The 20,545-nt window shown below is 36.1% G+C and overlaps 1 protein-coding gene across 3 annotated transcripts in view; it reads right to left on the bottom strand.

The window, feature by feature from the left end:
• Window positions 1-20,545, bottom strand: part of MAP4K3 (mitogen-activated protein kinase kinase kinase kinase 3) — a 206,172-nt gene that overhangs the window by 90,895 nt on the left and 94,732 nt on the right. For all 3 annotated transcript variants that reach the window (XM_023251934.2, XM_023251935.2, XR_002741245.2), the window contains exon 3: window positions 8,415-8,505. In XM_023251934.2, coding sequence (XP_023107702.1) covers window positions 8,415-8,505 — 91 coding nt within the window. The remainder of the gene's footprint in view (window positions 1-8,414; window positions 8,506-20,545) is intronic.

Genomic DNA, 20,545 nt, shown 5'->3' with positions numbered 1-20,545 from the left:
GTTGTTCTGGGTCGGCTCAGAATAAAGTAACATGTAAATTGCTTAGAAAAGAGCCCAGAATATAAGCCCAATAAATGTAAGCTATTTTCTATTCCTTTTGTTATAATTCATCTTGTAGTCTATTTTTGTAAGTCACCTTAAGTTGCTCTGGAACTCAGTGACAATATAAACACATAAAATTGGCATTTTCTTTTTTAAAGGGGAAAAAAAAGAGGGGCACCTGGGTGGCTCAGTCGGTTAAGCATCAGACTTCAGCTCAGGTCGTGATCTCATGGTTTGTGAGTCTGAGACCCGCATTGGGCTCTGTGCTGTCAGCTTGGAACCTGCTTCAGATCCTCTGTCCTCCCTCTCTGCCCCTCCCCTGCTCATACTCTCTCAAAATAAACATTTGAAAAAGAGAGAGAGATGGGACTGATGACTTGACTTCTTACTAAAGTCACAATAATCACCACTTCTTTCTTATGAATGTTCACTAATTATCTGATTAATAATTTATTCTAGAGGTTTGCTGGGGCTGATGGTGGACATCAAGGTTAACAATTTTCCAGAAATTTCTTTTTCCTTTCCTTTGCAAATTGGTCATTGCTGACCACTAATCTTTTGGTACCTCTTCTATCTGTCAAAAGACACTCACTGATAGTGGATAACAATCCCATCTGGTAACTTTTCACTGTAATAAGATATAATTTTTATATAAGTCTCAAAGCTCGGATTCATTTAAAGTATCTAGCTGCTCTACAATTATCTCCTCATCTATCTCCTGCTTCAATCCCTTCTTCATAATGATTTTCCTACCCTTTCCAATTGGAAAACAATTCTCCTCGGTAGAGAAAAGGGACAAAAGAAATTAGTTCTCCACTTTTTTACATATTTCAGTATTACACCATCCTCTATTTGACGCTGGTCTATCCCCCTTCCCAATCCTGCTTAAAACAATTTTCTAGTCATTCTACGTAAAATTACTTTCCAAACTTACAAAGGAAAATAAATAATGATTTAAAAACTATATATACTATATATATACTTTACTTTTTAAGATGTCTAAAATATATTTAGTTAAGTCTGGTATTATCAGAAAGGTTGAATATTCAGAATCTTTTAGAAAAAGTACTTCCATCTGTTCCATGAATGCCCTTCTTGAGAAGACAAATCTGCATCTACTTTTTTGGTCATTTACCAAGCCATCTGCCTAATAGGAAAGGACTTGACTCACTTGGCCCATTTCATGCAGGCCAATAAATACTAAAATCTTTGTCCCTAGATATCTGAATTGAAACAATTAACCACCAAGGTAAATACTCAAGGTATCATTATAAATTTTCTTGTAATTCTTTTCTCTTATTCTGTAAAGTTCTCTTTCTATAAGGAATAGAAAAATAAGTAAAGGGAGGGAAATTTTAATCTTCTAGTTCAATGTTTACTAGAGCATATAGGAATTAACATTCTAATTATTTCACTGAGCTAAAAATCTTACAATTTCTAAAACATACTTAAAAAAATTTTTTTTTAATCTTTATTTTTGAGAGAGAGAGAAGGAGACGGAAACAGAAAGGAGGTACAGAACGGGAGCTGGGAAGGAACAGAGAGAGAGAGAGAGAGAGAGAGAGAGAGAGAGACCCAGAATCTGAAGCAGGCTCCAAGCTCTGAGCTGTCAGCACAGAGCCCAAAGCAGGGCTTGAACTCACAAACTGCCAGATGATGACCTGAGCCGAAGACGGGTGCTTCACTGACCAGCCACCCAAGGCACCCCAATCTTCCCACACTTTGTAACACATCACTGACTTAAAACTGATTAAACATTGTGGATTTATATATTTTGCCCAAATATAACATAATTTAAAAAGTAAAAGAAAATGTGAGCAAGATCACCAAGAATCCACAGCTCTAGAATGTCTGCTAGAAACTGGCATACCAAATCATTCTCCCTGGGATGGGACAGCTGGCCATGCCCCGATACTGCAGTCTGCTGATCCCTGTACTTAACTGTGGGTTATCCTGCTGAACAAAACATTTCACAATAACTACTCCAGTATATTCAGCAAAATAATTCAACTCCTAATCATAACTTTCAATGTGAAAAATAAAAAGTTTAATAACTGCTAGTTGTTTTAATATAGGATAACTTTATTTAATATGAACTGAATTTAAAATATTTTGGTGCATTTTCAAACAGACAAAATTTACTCCATTCCAAAAAGTTATAGGTAATTCATCTATCTACTTCCCCTTTAACAATGAGGGGTAGTTCTGTATTCGGGGATACAAGCTGACCTATTTCTCTATAGTTATACCTAACAACCCCCAGTTCAACCTACTAATTTCCAAAGAATGGGTGAGCAGACAGCAATCCTATGTGAAGTATGCTTACCATAAAAAAAAAAAAAAATATCAATGTGCACTTAAACCAGTTTTAGGAATGTCACATACTATATAGTCTTCTCTTGGAAATTAACAATGCCACGGATATGTTAAAGGCTCTGAGAAATCATGCAGTGAGGCAGGGGTAGCTGGGAGAAGGGAAGGAGGAACAGGTGGAGAGAGGAGAAGGAAGAGTCGGAAGAAAGGAAGAATGGGGATGGAGGAAGTTAGGAAGTGGAGAAAGGGTAGGAGGAAGAATGGGATTTTAAAAAAAGCAGAGGAGAGAGGGAAGAGGAAAAAGAAAGAAAACTTCTTTAATTTTGTTTAGTTCGCTACTTCCCCAAATTATTTTTTCCATAGACCCCTTGTTTTCAAATCACATACTAGCATCCCTCAGAACTAATGTTCCTAGAAAACACCCTAGCAATTCTGGTATAAGGAGGCATCTCACAAGAGAGTTCCACCAAATTTTCTTCCTAAAGCAGTGGTTCTCAACGGGGGTGATTTTGTCCCCAAAGGCATATTTGGCTTATCAAAGACATTTCGGGTTGTCCTAACTGGGAAGGTGTTACTGGCATCTAGTAGAGGCCGGGACACTGCTAACTACCCCAGCCAGCATGTGAAGTAACTGCTGTTACCACTACTCTGGGTTGCACTTGAAGGAAACAAATGTTTGTATCAGTATAACTAGAAAACTAAAAACAAAATAGGAACATTAGTGGAAAACTGGTGAAATTAATAGGAAGTACCTTAGTTTGGCTAATAGTATGGTACCAATGTTGATTTCTTAGTTTTGACGAATGTACCATGATTATGTAAGATGTTAGCAATAGGGAATACTGACAGAACTCTTCGTACTATCTTTGCAACTTTTATGTAAATCTAATACATTCCAAAATTAAAAGTTTCCTTTTTTAAAAAAAGAGGGTAGCTAGGTACAAATTGAAATGAACTTAACGATAATCTTTATTTCCATAGTGTGAGCATTCAAAAAAGCATTTCCAGTTATTAAGTTCCCTCCCCAGTCCCACCTCTAGCTCTAGAAAAAAATTTCTTCCAGTTCCGATATAACTCAAGGGACAAACATCTCTTTCCTGGGTTACGACATTCACACTGTAATAAAACGAACATCCTCACTGTCTCAATCCCCCACACACCAGGTCCATCCGCCACAGATACACTACTCTGTACTCTGTGTTCAAACCTTTAACAAGTATGCTCAATACCTACAGGTCCTAATTAAGGGATAAAAGATGCCTTTCTTTGCCAAATCTCCATGGCCTTACCTACTGCAACTACAGACTTACCCTTTAAGCTCTAGTATGAAACTATTAGTTGCCTCCTGAGTAGTTCATGGTATTTTCACGCATGCATTTCCTTTGCCAGAAGTTATAATTTTCTCCACACATTAGATGCTACAGTAAATGCCTACTAACACTTTAACACCCAACATTTAGGAATCCTATCATTCACACAGCTTTCTCTGATTCCCTTACTCTGACAAAATCAGATTTTCTACCGTCTTTACACTTTGCGTCTTATTGTACCTAGCATACTATGTTGCAATTATTTGCTCACGAGTATTTCTTCTATTAGATTATAAACTCCTTAAAGGCAAGGATTATGTTTTATCTGTGTTTACATATCTAGAACCCAATACAGCACTCTATACATCCAAAGAAATGTAAAAACTTTGTTAATGGTGGTGATTTACAAATGTTATTATTATGTGATAAATTATGCTCATTGAAACTAGTATTCTTGATTTCAAAGGTTTAAAATCTCTGATCCAAATTAGTATTTTTTACTGCATGGATCTAATCTATTGGCTTATTTTTTGAGGAGCATTTGCTGTTTTTCAACCTCAACTTTAAGAGTTCAAACTGGAGAGAAGTATCTCAATTTTTTAAATATATTATGAAAGGATATGCTGGGCTAGGAATGCTTAGAAGGAACCTAAAGAGTCATTATTTACTTAAAAGAAGCAATAGTTAAGCTCTACTAGGATTAAAGAATAGGTCTATGATTACTTAACTCTGTTGTTTTAGGAACACACACAAATATACAAATAAAAATCTACACCAAATCAGGACTATTTACTTTTTCAAACTTCAGAGAGAAGTTTTGTCCATCCAGTTCTCATTGTACAGTATACGTACTTAAGTACTTAATAAACATAGGCTTTTAATGATATTGAAGAGAGGAACAGAGAATGTCCTATTAAGAATAACATAAGATACTATGTTTTTTAGCAGCTCCGTTTCTGTATTTCTTCAGGAAATGAGGATGGCTACCCTGTTATAAAACAGGCTTCTGAACTTAATTACATGCTGGTCATCTATTCAGTAAATTCATAGGATAAGGCTGATTCCCTGAAGGGGAAATTTATTAATGGTAAAACCACACTAGCTCAATTTCCTCATTATTTTGGTCTAAATTTGTTGTAATAGGCTATAATGGCAATAAAATACAAGGAAGAAAGTTGCTAAGAACAGTACGCATTTTAGGGGGTTTGTATCAAGTTTTAAAAAATAAGCTCCCTGCCTTTTGTAAAATCATTCAATAATGAGAAGAAATCCAAGAAACCATGTTCCCTTTAAGACTAAATCTGGCCTTCCTAGGCTGAGTACTATAGAATACCAAAAAGATAGCCAACCAGGTACCTGTACATACCTGGTATCTGGTTTAAGTCCACCACCAACAATGAGTAGTTGGATGACCTAACGAAGTCATTGATCCAGCACCCCACTTTCTCATCAGTAAAAAGAGTGGGACTAGTGACAAGATCTCTTAGTCCCTTCCAGCTCTAACATCCTGCAAGTCTAATCATTAGTATTTCACACTCCAAATTTGACTGAGTCTGGACTTTAATTAGGGAAGAAGGGAAAAATCTCTATAGAAAAAAAGAGGTAGAGAAAGAGAAGATTAATTGTTGTTCTATGTTATACTACATTTGCTTTTCTATCACTTTCATCAGCTATGCCAGCTACAGAATAAAATCATCTACTTAAACCAGTATTTCTTACATTAGATCATACAATTCCACTAACACAGGTAGCTCTACTGAAAAAAATGACTCTAATGTTGTCTGTTTTACTTTGGTTTTGGGGCAAGTTTGCTCTTTGTATTCTTATATTTGGATTCAAAGACCCCCTTTAAAAATTTCATCTAGCTATACACAAAACATAAATTTGTGCACTTGCTCTATGTATTTTATGCTCCAACAAAAAGTTTACTTTAAAAAAGATATTCAAGGGGCGCCTGGGTGGCTCAGTCAGTTAAGCGTCCAACTCTTGATTTGGGCTCAGGCCATTATCTCACTGTTCCTGAGATAGAGCCCTGGGTCTCTGCACGGACAGCATGGACCCTGCTTGGGATTCTCTCTCTCTGACCGCCCCCACCCCCCACACTCTCTCTCAAAATAAATAAATGAAATTCAAAAAGAAAAGACATTCAACATATAGTCAGAATACACATTTCCTAAAATTTTAAAGTAAATACAATTTTTGTTAAGCACAATCTAACTGGCTCTCTCCTGTACCATGTCTAAAAGTGAAGGTTAATGGACACGTTACTAAAGAGTTGCACTATTTTGCTGCAAGCCAAAGCCAAGATTTATAAACAAAACTGGATACAAACTCATAAGTAATTCACCTTTTGGGGGTAACAAGAACAAATGTTTTGCTGCCTAACCTGTGTGGGAAGTCTCTTGCCTAAGTAACACAGTCAAATGTCCAGTTTAGTGTTAGGATTTTTGGGGGGCAATGGGAGGGACCTGAGGGAGTGGGGGTAGAAGTTTATTTGGTCAGCTCTTTTGGCAAGGAAGCAAAAGGGCTAAGTCAAAAGTCATGTGATCTATGAACACAATATTACAGAAAGAACGTAGAACCTTACTGTCAATAACTTGAAATTGGACTGTAAACTAATTACTTGATGTTGAACTCTCTCAAGCATTTTATTTGTAAAATGGAAATAGTATGTACCATAGAGAAATACTGGTAATAGTGTTGCTGAAAAGATCAAATGAGGCACTAACATGATAACACTTAAAAACAGTTAAGAAATAGTAATAGTTAACAGCAGCAATAGTAGTAGTAATAGGAGTTAATGTTTATGGAGCATTTATTTTATTTTAATCACTGTTGGAAACACTACGTGTTTACTCATTATCCTCGTAGCTATCACATCTTTTTTTTTTTATTTTATTTTTTTTTTTTTAATTTTTTTTTTCAACGTTTATTTATTTTGGGGACAGAGAGAGACAGAGCATGAATGGGGGAGGGTCAGAGAGAGAGGGAGACACAGAATCGGAAACAGGCTCCAGGCTCTGAGCCATCAGCCCAGAGCCCGACGTGGGGCTCGAACCCACGGACCGCGAGATCGTGACCTGGCTGAAGTCGGACGCTTAGCCGACTACGCCACCCAGGCGCCCCTATCACATCTTGTATCTATTATTATTATTCCTATTTTATAGATGAGGAAATGGAGGCTCAGAGTAGTTAAGTAATTTGCTGTGAGGCACACAGTTAATAAATGATGGAGTCAGGACTCAACCAATCCAAACGATCTGACTCCAGACTCTTAACCACCAAAGATGCTATTGTCTTGATGGCAGAAAGACCAAGGTGCCATATAAATGCTATCCCAGAATAATAGGTTAGCCTTTGAATGGTCCCATAGTTCCTGATGACTCAGACCATGTTTGAGAAAAAACTCTTAGACCAAAGACCTGTTTGCCCTTGGTGGGAAAAGTATTTTGTGATGCTTCTCCCAATTGAGCATAAGTAGGTCATTTTGTTAGGAGCAACAACAGTAAAAAAACAAATTGTCCTGAAGTGATGATTTTAACGTATTAGCAGCAATCAATTATTTTTATCACAAACTTAACTGAGTTTTAAGAGATTATTTCTTTGACCTGATACAGTAATTGTCTGTGTTGGGTCTGCCCATAAAATAAAAACTGAATCAGAAATTGTGTTAGGTATTATTTGAACCACTTACCATTAAAGTGGTTTTAAACTGGCTGTTATAGAACTCATTCAGAATATATAATAGTCATTGACCTGGTCGTAGTATCTGTCCCTACATAAACTAACGTCTCCACTAAACCTACTCTTCAACCTTAATGAAGATGGGGCAATCAAAACTGTTCAAGAGTGGTTAGAATCAAGAAGAGCTGGTTTGGTTGGCTTTTCGCAAGCTGGAAAGAGGGGGCAGAACTGCCCTGTCTTTTCCATATGCTGTGCCTACATCAGGAGAGAAGTGTTTTTTTAATACCTGGGTCATATGACAATGGAAGCTGTGATAAGCTACTTCCTTATATATCCCACAGCACATCCACCAGAATAAAACATTAAGGGTTTTTTAATACATAAGGAAGAGAACATTCGTCAATCCTCCTTTTGGAAGGAACCTTAAAAACAAGTCAGTCACAGGGTTCAGCTCACAACTGCACAGAGAAGTAAATGGAAAAACAGGATTTGACCTTGAGGTCAACCCCTATGGACTATGACCTGGGGAACCCAGCGTGGTCCTGCCAGACCAAAGCAAGAGACTGCAATTCACAGTGTAAGTTTACTTTACAACCTGGGAAAATAAGAAGTTAGTGAAATAATTATAGTTCCTAGTCCTTTGGACAAAATGAAGGGAAGGGATGATGCAACACCCTGAGCTAGAAGCATAAAAGAAAGAAAAAGTTTCTAATAAAAACCTAGCAGTTAGAGATGCTCCTGACTTTCTAAATATACCCAAGTCTGTGAGTAAGGGGCAACAGAATGGCATATTTAGATCTCTGGTCTACCACGCAAAGATTAACCATAAAAGTTCATTTTTACTTGCGAGTTTCTTCACCGAAACCACATCCAGAATTCCCAAGAGTACAAGAGACAAATCAGACTATGATATTGATTACAGAATGAACATACACAGGTCAGAAATAAAAATTTCATTCACACAAAAATATCCTATCTTTAAAGCATGAAGAAAACTACAAAGCATGCTATTAGAGCTAACTTTATTTTGTTAAATGTATTAGGTGATGGGAAACAAAAATGTACCTGAGATAGCTTCCAAAATAAGCAACAATATTTGGGTGTTTACAGTCTTTCATCATAATAATTTCTTGCTGTACAACTGCAAAATCTTCTCCTAGAATAAAAAACAAGCATGTCGAATATTTAGTAGGTAAGTTTCAAAATGTCAATTTGTTTCAAAACATAATAATGTTACTGATGTTATATTTAATTACACTTTCAGTCTTTAGTTAACAAAAAGTACAGTGATTAAAAGTGTGAACTCAGGTCCCAGACTATCTAGATTCAAATACTAACTCTGTCCCTTACTAAGCTGTGTTAATTTGAGCAAGTTACTTGACCTGTGCCAATTTCTTCCTCTGCAAAATGGGGATAAAAATAGTAATAATTTGTCCTAAGACTGTTGGAAAAATTAAATGGGCTAATTTGTGTAAAATGCTTAGAATGGTGCCTGGTACAGAGTAAGTGCTATATAAACATTTGTTATTATTACTATTACACACTGGACATAATCATCATATAATTCACTAGAAAACATACACAGCTTTTTTCCTTTATTACCAAATTAACATTTAATATAATGACAGCACAAGGAAGTAGTTCTTTTTAAGTTAGGGCAGGAACCCTTATGCACCAAGAGTGTCAAATATACCTCCACAGGCTCTTGGCGGCGAGAGCCACCCTCTAGCAGCACTGGGTTACCACATGGCCCACATACACAGGCTTCTCCTATATTCAACTGCCTTGTTCCAGCCATATTCGGATGCAGAATGGAATTGTATTTAGCCTGGTCAGACTATTAGCAAATAATCTCCTTCCACTCCCTTCTTGCCCAAATTCTACAAAATAAGATCTGGCAATCCTATAGCAGTGTTGCATGGTATGGCTCCTGAATGAACACTTGTGATAGAAAGAGAACTGCAGTGAATGCAAATGTGGTGAACCAGGGACCAGGTAGAAGGGACAAATGATAGTCCTTACATCTACATGAAAGTAGCTTTGCACTACTTTCAGTTTTTAAAAGCTTTATATACTATGTACAGCCTCATTTTCAATGTATATTAGTGGCAAAGTAAGAAACAGATTCCCTAAATTACAGCTCAAACTGTAAGTATGAGGTCATTATGGCAAGCCCTGACATTTCTTGCCTTGGCAGTTTCCTACTGTAAACCTAATTGAGACTTGAAGTAGCCTAGCCATGAACCATTTGAACCCAATGTCAAAACCCACTCTACTGTCCCAGTTACAAGGGAAGAAATAAAAGAGAAAAGGCAGTATGTCAGATTCTTAATTTCTGCAATGAAGTAAATACAAAATCAAAGATCTCCAAAGGGAGAACAGAAAACTTATATGCTTCCAAATTTTCAGAAGAAAATCACTGAACTAGGATTCTCTTCTGACTTTATTCCCCATCATTAAGAATTCCTGATATTCATCATATTAAGAAAAATCCAATTTGCAACAATAAATTAAAAATCTAATTAGAAATAATAAAGCCAAATAAAACTAATACCAAATTTCAGGGACATATTAAATACTGTGAAAGTTCTAAATTTTGCTTTTTCACCTGTCTCTCAATTACGCATTTCCCCAAAGCAGTGAAGGGCTTACACGAGATCAAAGTTGATCTAGTTTGATGGTCAGAGGATAACAGCTGTTGTTCTGGTGGTAGTCATTCTACAACCTCAAAGGGAGATAGCTTTAGAATAAAGTTGATCTGTAGAAAGCACTGAGGAGAAACAGGAAAACAGGGGAAGGAAGAAGGCTTGCCTGAGCCACCGCAGCTAGCCTCATCTGACTCTGTAAGCTTCAGATATACCTCCACGTGATCAATAAATTCCCTGTTTGTATTGTTTAAGCTACCCTGAGTTGTGGTTTCTGTTACTCACAACTGTATCACATCTTCTATGGTGATCTTTGCACATATCATAGCCCTTATGACACTGCATCAGTGCATGTCTACATTCTCACTAGAATATCACATCCTCTGGAACAAGATTATGTCTTAGTCATCTTTGTATCCATAGCAACTAATATGTGATCAATAGAACTGTTGCCTGAATGAATCTGTAATACCACATAATTCCTCTACAAGCTGACACTAAATCAAGAATGCTGCTTTTGGTTTAATTTCAACCAGTTATTACCATGTTTTATATAATTAATTGTTTATTTGCTACTCTCATGTTTTACAAAAACCTGTGAATGGCTTTAAGTCTTCAACTACCCTCTTTCCCAGAAACTGGTGTTAACCCAAAGTGCTTCCTTTTTTCTTATCAAGTCATTTCTATGTGCTTAGGAGAATGGCTGAGTTAAATTCAACATTTTTTTTGGGGGGGGGGAAGTAAAAAAAATCCACGATTCGATTTTTAAAGGTAACTGAAAAAGGGTGATTTGGGTAGGAAAAAAAAGAAAACAGAGTTTTAATACAGCAGTAATCCAAAGAAGCCTTACAGTAGATTTAAAGCGCTTTCATCAAAGCTCCAGAGAACTATATTTCAAAGAATAAATTAACAGGTACCCCCATCCCAAATCCTAGCACACTTAATTGGATACTGTAGACTGGGATGGTTATACCAGACAATTTCTACAGATTCTTTCCAATTCTGAGAGTCTAGGATTTTATGTAAAATTTTTAGACACTGAAGTAAGGAATATATTTTCCAAAAAAATGGCAGAGAAAGAAAAGGCAAGGAAAAGGAAAAAGGGAAAAGGGAAAAGGGAGAAGGGAGAAGAAAAGAGAAGAGAAGAGAAGAGAAGAGAAGAGAAGAGAAGAGAAGAAAAGAAAAGAAAAGAAAAGAAAAGAAAAGAAAAGAAAAGAAAAGAAAAGAAAAGAAAACCATAACTGAGAAAAACAGGCAAACCTCTAAGTAGACCGGATCATGAATAAACAGGCAGAAAAACAGAAACTAAGACATGAAAATTTCTCTAAATAAACCTGACGCACATTGTGTTCAATAAATGTTAACTATTTGCAGGAGGCTGAATAATGGCCCTAGAAGGGTCCTAATCCTTAAAACTTGTCAATATGACCGTATATGGCAAAAGGGTTTTTACAAGTGTGATGAAATTAAGGATCTTGAGATGGGGAAATTACCCTGAATTCTCTGGATCATCTAAGTTGCTATGCTTTGAAGATGAAGGAAGAGGCCAAGAATTAAGGAGTGCAAGGAATGTGGCTCTAGAAGCTAGAAAAGGCAAGCAAAGAGATTCTCCCTTAGAGTCTCCAGAGAGAGTGCAGCCCTGTTGACACTTGGCTCTTGACCCAGTGAAACACACTCTGGATTTCAGAATTCCAGAACTCTAAGAGAAAAAGGTGCTTTTCAAGCCGTCAAGTTTGGTAGTAAGTTGTTACAGCAGCCACAGGAAATTAACACATTATTACTATCAACATTATTACTGTGGCAGAGCTGGCTAGCCATTCTCAATCTGTGTTCTCCTTCCGCAGTGTAGAAGTTATTGGTGAGAGACAATCATCTAGTCAAAGATGACACTTCCTTCACAGTGAACACTGATGCGCCTAAGGACTAGTTCTTGCCAATGGAAACTGAGCAAAAGTAATGTGTCCTTGTTGCACGATTTATTTCCCTATCAGCAAAGTACATGACACTGTGAGGCCCCAGGAATTGCAAGAAGTCTGGGTCCCTGAGTCACTAAAAGGAAGAAAGTCATCCAACAACTTGAACATCTGCACTGAACTATTATATAAACTTGATTATGTTAAGCCATTCATATGTTCTAGTTTAGTTATTACAGTAGTCAACATTATTCTAAGCTGATAGAATTATTACCATCCATTTATGAAAAACGTTGTCCAAACTGTAGTAGGTGCTTCACAAATGTTTTAGAGTTTTAACAAACTTTTTTTTTTTTAACAAAAAAAGACTCAGTTCTTCCATTTAATAAAGAACAGATACAATGACAGATAACAATGAACCAGATTATAGACATTTCTATTTGGTATACAATGCTTTCCTGTAAACAGCTATATTTAGTCAGACGTGTGAGAACAAACGAGGAGACTTCAATGCCATGGAGGTGGGTCTTTCTCTGAAAACTACAACAAAACACAGAATCCCTAATACCTCCTTGCCTTTTAGATACAAACTGACAATCACTGTATTTCCAAAATTTCATAAAATTCTTTACTTTTTCTTTGACAAAATAATACTTAAGTCAAATATCCAACTAACTGCTTTTTTGGTATGCCTCATTATTTTCACTGGTGTCAACTGTGTATGTTTTATAAAGTACATTAACACAAGCATTTTGAATTAATAAACTACTTACTTTTTTATAAAACTGTAATAAGAATTCAGTAATATAATTATACAAATATTGTTGTTCAGATAAATATTGTGAAACTGTCAAAACGGAACTATTTCACTTAGCATAATACTCTCCAGTTCCATCCACGTTGCTACAAATGGCCAGATTTCATTCTTTCTCATTGCCAAGTAGTATTCCATTGTATATATAAACCACATCTTCTTTATCCATTTGAAGGTTGATGGGGGGTGGGGGAAAGAGGAAAGTGGGTGATGGGCATTGAGGAGGGCACCTGCTGGGATGAGCAGTGGGTGCTGTATGGAAACCAATTTGACAATAAGTTATATTAAAAATAAATAAATAAATAAAACAAAATAAATAAATGCAAAAAAAATAAAACATGAAAAAAATGGAACTATTGGTTAAGAGGTAGCAATGTCATTTGGTCTGTGTAACAGCTTATGGATCTAATTCCATCCAAGTCGTTGTATGAAGGCAGTTGACATGTCCCTTCACACTAAACAGAAGTACAGTTTATCTGAAAATCAAACCAGGAAAATTTAAGGATTATCTTGCATTGGGAAGTGAACCAAGAGACAAGTATGTTCGTGTCTTCAAAGAACCAAGTCTTAGTCTATCTGTAAACTGTGTATTCTATTTCCCTAGTTCTGCTCCCTGTGAAGTAAACACAAGTTTACAAGGCATCCTCAATTTCCCTTGGTGTTCTTATTTTGTTTCCTGTATCCTATTTTGTTTCTTTGTTTTCTTATTTTCCTTCAGTCATCTTTATGTCTTTCTTCTAAGTGTTTGACATCTTCACAATCCTAATAAGTTGTGATGGTTTTCCAGAAATGTCTTGACAAGTGTCATTATAATAAAATAATTCTCTGCATTATCAACAGTTATTTAACACAGCAAGTTAGAATTTAAAATACTTTTATCATTTTTTTAAGATTTTTAAAAACAAGTTTTCTCAACTTGTTATAGATACGATTTACCTTCTAGTGTAGAACTCTGTAATGAGGTGTTTGTGTGTGTGTATATATGTACATATAGGCACATATATGTATATATATACATACATACACGTACATATATATGTATTTGTGAAATTATATAAATATATATATATATATATATATATATATCAATATATCGTTTGTAAAAATACCTAACACTTTACAGTTGGATAAAGATGAGTAGTTTGTTTTTTTTTTTTTGTTTTTTTTTTTTAAGGTGAAGAGGGGCAGAGAGAGAGGGGGAGAGAATCTTAAGCAGGCTCCACGCTCAGTCTGGAGCCCGATGTAGGTAGGGCTCAACCCCATGACCCTGTGATCATGCCCTGAGCCCAAATCAACAGATGCTCAACTGACTGAGCCACCCAGGTGCCCCAAGTTATTCTCTTTAGATGGTGTTTCTTGAGAATACATTCAACAACCACCATACACTGAGCAGCAAATATGATACAAGTGAGAATGTGCTTAGAAACTATAGGTAGAGTTCCAGAAATGAACAATACTTTCCTTAACTTTAAGAAACTTACAGGGGACATGAAATCTGTACTATAATAACTATAACAGTTTAAACTCAAACCTTAAGTAATTCCTTTATTTCTATAACATCAAATCTATACTTTGCTATTGGACTCACCATGTTTAGCACAGTGTCATAATTAGGGACATGTACTTTGGAATCAAAATATTGATTTATGAAACCTGATTTCACAGCTTTCTGGCTGTATGATCTTGGGCAAACTCATTCATATTCTTTTTCTGAATTCAGGTTCCTCATAAAATGGAGATAACAGTGTCTCCCTCTAATTCTCTTATTGGAAGGATTAGATGAAAGAATACTTCAATGCTTAGAACAAGGCTTCACAAATGTTCGTTACTATTATCTCCCAGTATGATTTGTTGTTTGTAATTTTACATTATTTCTCCTACTATTCTCCCCCTTCACTCGGCTTCAGCCACACTGTCTTCCTTGCTTTTCTCCCTGAATAGCATAAACGAGCTCCTGACTCTCAGCCTTTACACTTTCTATTCAGACTACCTAAAGTGCTCTCTTAACCCAGATGGCTTGCTTCCTCACTTCTTTCAAGGCTCTACTCATCTGTTGCCTTCAAGGTGAGACCTTCTCTGATACCCCTATACAAAATAGCAACCCACAATCACAACTCTACAACTGCTCTTACAGTACATTACTGCCCTTAGTTTTCTCTGTAGCACTTGCCATATCTAACATACTGTATGTCTACTTAGTCACTGTGTCTCCTAACACATAATAGGGGCACTGAATATGAATGAGTCAATGAATTATTCTAGAAGTAGTAAGAAACTGAAATCCACAACAGAAAAAAATAGGTGGATAAATAGTAAAAATACAAAATTCTCATTATTAGTATATATGATATGTTCCCAGAAAGCAAGCAAATAAAAATCAACTGAAAAAACAACCAGAAACAATTTTTTAAAATGCTTAAATTAACAAATTAGAATACATCAAATCAAATTATATATCTAAGGATAAGCTTCAAAATGTGTAGGCCATAAATAAAGTATTTTCGGAGATAAAAGATCTAAACAAATGGAAAGATGGGGTGCCTGGGTGGCTCAGTCAATTAAGCGTCTGATTCCTTATTTTGGCGCAGGCCATGATCTTGCAGTTCATGGGTTCAAGCCCTGTGTCAGGCTCAGCGCTGCCAGCCTGGAGCCTGCTTGGGATTCTCTATCTGCCCCCCTACCGGCCTCAAAATAAATAAACATTTTTAAAAAATGGAAAGACACTTCACTTTTGAAGAGAAGACTTTATTATAGTAAAGATGGCAACTGTCTATTGAATTAATCCCTGAATTAATGTAATACACCAACCAAAATACCAACCAAATCTTTTTTTGAACATAAAAAAATTTAAAATTATATTCATCAGAAAAGAAAAACATGGGAGAACCATTTTGTAATTGGTATTACTTTAAAATAAGTAGCTCTTATTTAAGAATGGATATGTCCAGAAGAATTCTCACCTTTTTTTTTTTTTGATTCTTTGTCTACCCTGGATCATGTTAAATGTCTTCTGCCAGAGTGGTAAGGAAAAGAAATAAAAAGCATCCAAATTGGAAAGGAACAAGTAAAACTATCTCTGTTTGCAGATGACATGATCTTATAAGTAAAAAACCCTAAAGACTCCAAAAAACAGACAACTATAAGCATTAAAAAATTCAGCCACATTGCAGAATATAAAATTAACATACAAAAATCAGTTGTGTCTACATACTGGAGCAATAAATAATCCAAAAAGAAAATCAAGAAAAACCTCAATTACAATCTCATCAAAAAGAATAAAATAGTTAGAAATAAACTTAACCAATGAGGTGTAAGGCTTGTATACTAAAAACTAAAGGCATAAATAAAGTCCATATTATAGACTGGAAGACTTTATATTGTTAAAGTGTCCATACTAGCCAAAGTGATCTACAGATTCAACACAATCCTTATAGAAATCCAGTGGCTTTTGTTTTGTTTAGTTTTGCAAAATAGAAAAACACAACCCTAAAAGTCATATGAAACAACCACAAAGGATCCTGAATATCCAAAACAATCATGAGAAAAAAGAACCAAGCTGGAGACCTCACATTTCTTGATTTCAAACGTGCTACAAAGCTATAGTAATTAAAATAGGGCAGTACTGGCATAAACACAAACATATAGACCAATGGAACAGAACAGACAGCCCAGAAATAAACCCACACATGTATGGTCAACTGATTTTCCACAAGGGCATGACGACTACTGAATGGGGATAGAATAATCTCTCCAATAAATGGCACTGGAAAAACTGGATATCCACATGCAGAAAAATGAAATTGGACCCTTATCTTACACCATACACAAAAAGCAACTCAAAATGGATTAAAGACTTAAACTCAAGACCTGAAAATGTAAAACTTCTACAAGAAAACATTGGGGGAAAACTTCATAACACTGGTCTTGGCAACGATTTCTTGGATATGACACAAAAAGAACAAGCAACAAAGGCAAAAATAGACAAGTGGGACTACATCAAACTAAAAAACTTCTCGCACAGCAAAGAAAACAATCAACAGAGTGAAAATGCAAACTACAGAGTGGGAGAAAATATTTGTAAGCCAGGTATCTGATAAGGGGTTAATATCCATAATACATATGGAACTCCCATAACTGAAAAGCAAAACATTCCAAAAATCCAAAACACCCTGATTAAAAAATGGGCAAAGGACTTGAATAGATACTTCTCTAAAAAATATGTACAAATGGCCCACAGATACATGAAAAATGCTCAACACCATTAAGCATCAAGGAAATGCAAATCAAAGCCACAATGAGATATCAACTCACAGCTGTTGGGATGGCCATTATCGAAAGAGAGAAAGAGAAAGCGAGAAAGAGAAGGAAAGAGAAACAGAAAGAAGTAAAAAGAAAAAAAGAAAAAGAGAAAAGAAAGACGGGGAGGGAGAATAGAAAAGGAAAAAGAAAACAAAGGAAAGAAAGGTTGGTGAGAATGCAGAGAAATCTGAACACTTGTAAACTGTTGATAGGAATGTAAAATGATGCAGCTGCTACGGAAAACAGGAAACCGGTTCCTCACAAAAGGAAAAAACAGAGCTACCATATGATCCAGCAATACAACTTCTGGGTATTTATTTATTTATTTGTATTTATTTTTCTTAGAGGGAGTGAGCATGAGTAGGGTAGAGGAGAGGGAGAGAGAAAGAGGGAGGGAGAAAGAAAGAGAATTTTAAGCAGGCTCCACGCTCAGCATGGAGCCCAATATGGGGCTCGATTGCACAACTCTGGGATCATGACCCGAGCCAAAATCAAGAGTAAGACACTCCACCAACTGAGCTGTCCAGGCACCCCAACAGGTATAGAGTTTTAATCATGCAAGATGAAAACGTTCTAGAGATCTGCTGTACAACATTGTGCTTATAGTTAATGCTGTACTATACACTTAAAAATTTGTTAAGAAGCTAAATCTGTGGTTTTTTTTGTTTGGTTTGGTATTTTTTAACCACATGCATGCACACACATGCACACACAATGTTCTATGGCCAGAAAGAAAATTTAAACTTAGATTATGGGAAAGAAGTACGATTTCCCATGTCCATCTTATGGGTACTTCACTCATAAACATTCCTGCTTCCATTCTATTTTAAACACAGAGAGAGGTGCCTGGGTGGCTTAGTTGGTTAAGCGTCCGACTTCAGCTCAGGTCATGATCTCATGGTTAGTGAGTTTGAGCCTCGCCCTGGCTCTGTGCTGGTTGCTCAGCTGTGCTGATGGCTCAGAGCCTGGATTCGGATTCTGTGTCTCCCTCTTTCTCTGCCCCTCCCCTGCTTGCGCTCTTTCTCTCTCACTCTCTTAAATATAAATAAACATTAAAAAAGAATTGTTAAACACAGAGAAATGGCAATGTCCATCCATGCTACATGTATTTTATAACCAGTTTTGAGTTGCCTTTTAATTTGATTTATAGTACCATTCAAAATACATAATTTATAAAACTCCATTTCATATTATAGAAATAATAAATGGAATTAATAGTATTTCAGTAATCTATGGCTCTCTTCCCAGAACTGTTATTCTCTTAAACAAGCTGTCAACTACTGTCCCAAACCATCAGGGTACCAGGAAATACTGAAATCCAATTACTATCCTAAACTACCATGAAATCTAATGGCTAATTTTAAAGGGATAAGAAAATGACTTTAAGTAATTACAATATAAAATTGTAAAATATTTTTTGCGAACCACAGAACTAGTACCCAATTCTTAGTTTTGGGGAGAATACTCAAATTACAAATTAAAACCACACAGAAATATAAAGGAAGTATCTAATAGTTCCAAGGATTTCTAGATATTCCAATATAAATGAAAAAATGAATTATGATAGCAGTATTGGTATTTTTAAGGATTGCAAATAAGAAAATGACTCTTCAAATAGATGATCTAATGAAAAATAACTTATAGTTTATTTTTTGTTTGGCCATCTTTTAATAAGTGTTTATGATTAACAATCTTTAAAGTAAGTATCACTTACATTTGCATAAATGGTTACAAATCAACTCTGAACTTGAGTTCAATAGGATCAAGAAATTTCCTTGCTGAAACTAAACAGTGGAAGATTAAAATATCCTGACTGGTGTACCAGAACAGTTTCCATCATCATTCCATGATTAGGTATATTTGGTTTAAAGAAAACAGGATTCCCACTCCTAGGGGAAAGAAAACAAAAACAAAAACTCCTAATACAGCGTTTCTCCATCTTGTTTTCCTAATGGCCTTTCCCGATGAAATTTTAATGCCACAGATACTCTATATGTGTGTGTGTGTGTATCTGCACTGTATACATAAAAAGAGTAAAAAAATTTTTCACACCCAAAGAACGAAATTCTACCCATTTCATTTCAAATAAGTATTTGAGAAAACATTCCCCAATGTGAACGGATGGTCTCCAGGTAGTGAGGTTAGACTGACTTAACCAGAAATTCCTAACTAACCTTCTAGGTCTCCTGTTCTCTTACCTGGATCCAGCTCTTCTTTTGAGAGCCCAGTTTATCAACGTAGCTCTAATGGAAGATTCAAAATAAAGGAGGTACCCATAACTCAGTAGTGAATTCCCAGTACCAGTCCTCTGGATTATATCCCTACTACTTTATTAAAAATTATAGCGGCATACCTAGAATTTCTTTATGTAAAGTAGGTTTGTAGCAGGCTTGAAAGCTGGAGTAAGAACAAAAAGGAAACACAAATCATGGTACAGATTTTAAACCAAGCAAAGAATATAATGGGCAATAATTTTTCTATCTTTACCATGCTTACAACAAGAACCACACTTTACTGTTTAGGGATAGTTCTAAAACTTCGAGCTCTCTAGTGTTCTGGTTCTCTCTCACAAGGCTTGGTTTAAAATACAATTTTCTATGGCTCCTGATCCGGAGGCTATGTAGGCATAAGTCACAGCTGAATAAAACTTAAGAAAATATCAGTTCCCAAAATAAGAACAGTACAGCAAAACTATTCTCCCCATAACCTCAACTTGGACATACACTGTACCTCTTTCCTTTTCCGTAGTAGCCTATCAGTCATGTTTCAGTCCTGTTCCTCCTTCTGCCCTAAAATCTCATGCAGTCATCCCTGCCTTTCATGCTACTCAATTGTGGATGTTGTAAGAATAACAGGTCTTCTTACTCCCAGGATCTCTCTTCTCACTCTGTCCTATGTACACTGTGCTACTAACCTGTAAAAAAAAAATCTCACAGTCTGCAGGGTAAAGTCTAAATCTTTCAGCTACTATTTACCGTTCTCCATAAACTATCATCAATCTGCTTTCTACATCTTATTTCCCACCAAACCCAAACAGAGCAGGCCGGGTATGTCAATACCATCTCTGCTTTCACAGTATCCTCATATGAAATACCCCTATTCTCCTATAGCTAGCAAAATCCTAGCCAGCCTTGGAGGCTCAGCTGAACTGTTCCTTTCCTAATTATACCAAGTGAAATGAACCTTACAACCTCTACGGAACCCATCAAATGAATCAGGATATATGTCCTATTTGTGTTCTTTCACAGAGCATCTTGCCTAGATACGCCCCATCTAGAGTATTTCACAGAGTAAACGACTAGTCAAAGCCAGCTATTCATTGACGTGGGAATCGATTAAGTGTTTCCAGTCACAGTCTGCCCATTCCTTACTGTCAGCACAATTCAAATACACACATACCTGGCTCAATCCCTGTAGTTAGGTTGCTACAAAAACACTCTCTAGTTTATTTTCACATTGGGTAACAAGCTCTATGAAGGCAGGAACCCTGTCTTTGTATCTTCTATCCTAACTAAATTGAGTGCT

This window comes from Felis catus, chromosome A3 (assembly GCF_018350175.1).
Source record: "Felis catus isolate Fca126 chromosome A3, F.catus_Fca126_mat1.0, whole genome shotgun sequence".
Lineage (NCBI taxonomy): Eukaryota > Metazoa > Chordata > Mammalia > Carnivora > Felidae > Felis > Felis catus.
This window is presented reverse-complemented; position numbering and strand designations above follow the sequence as displayed.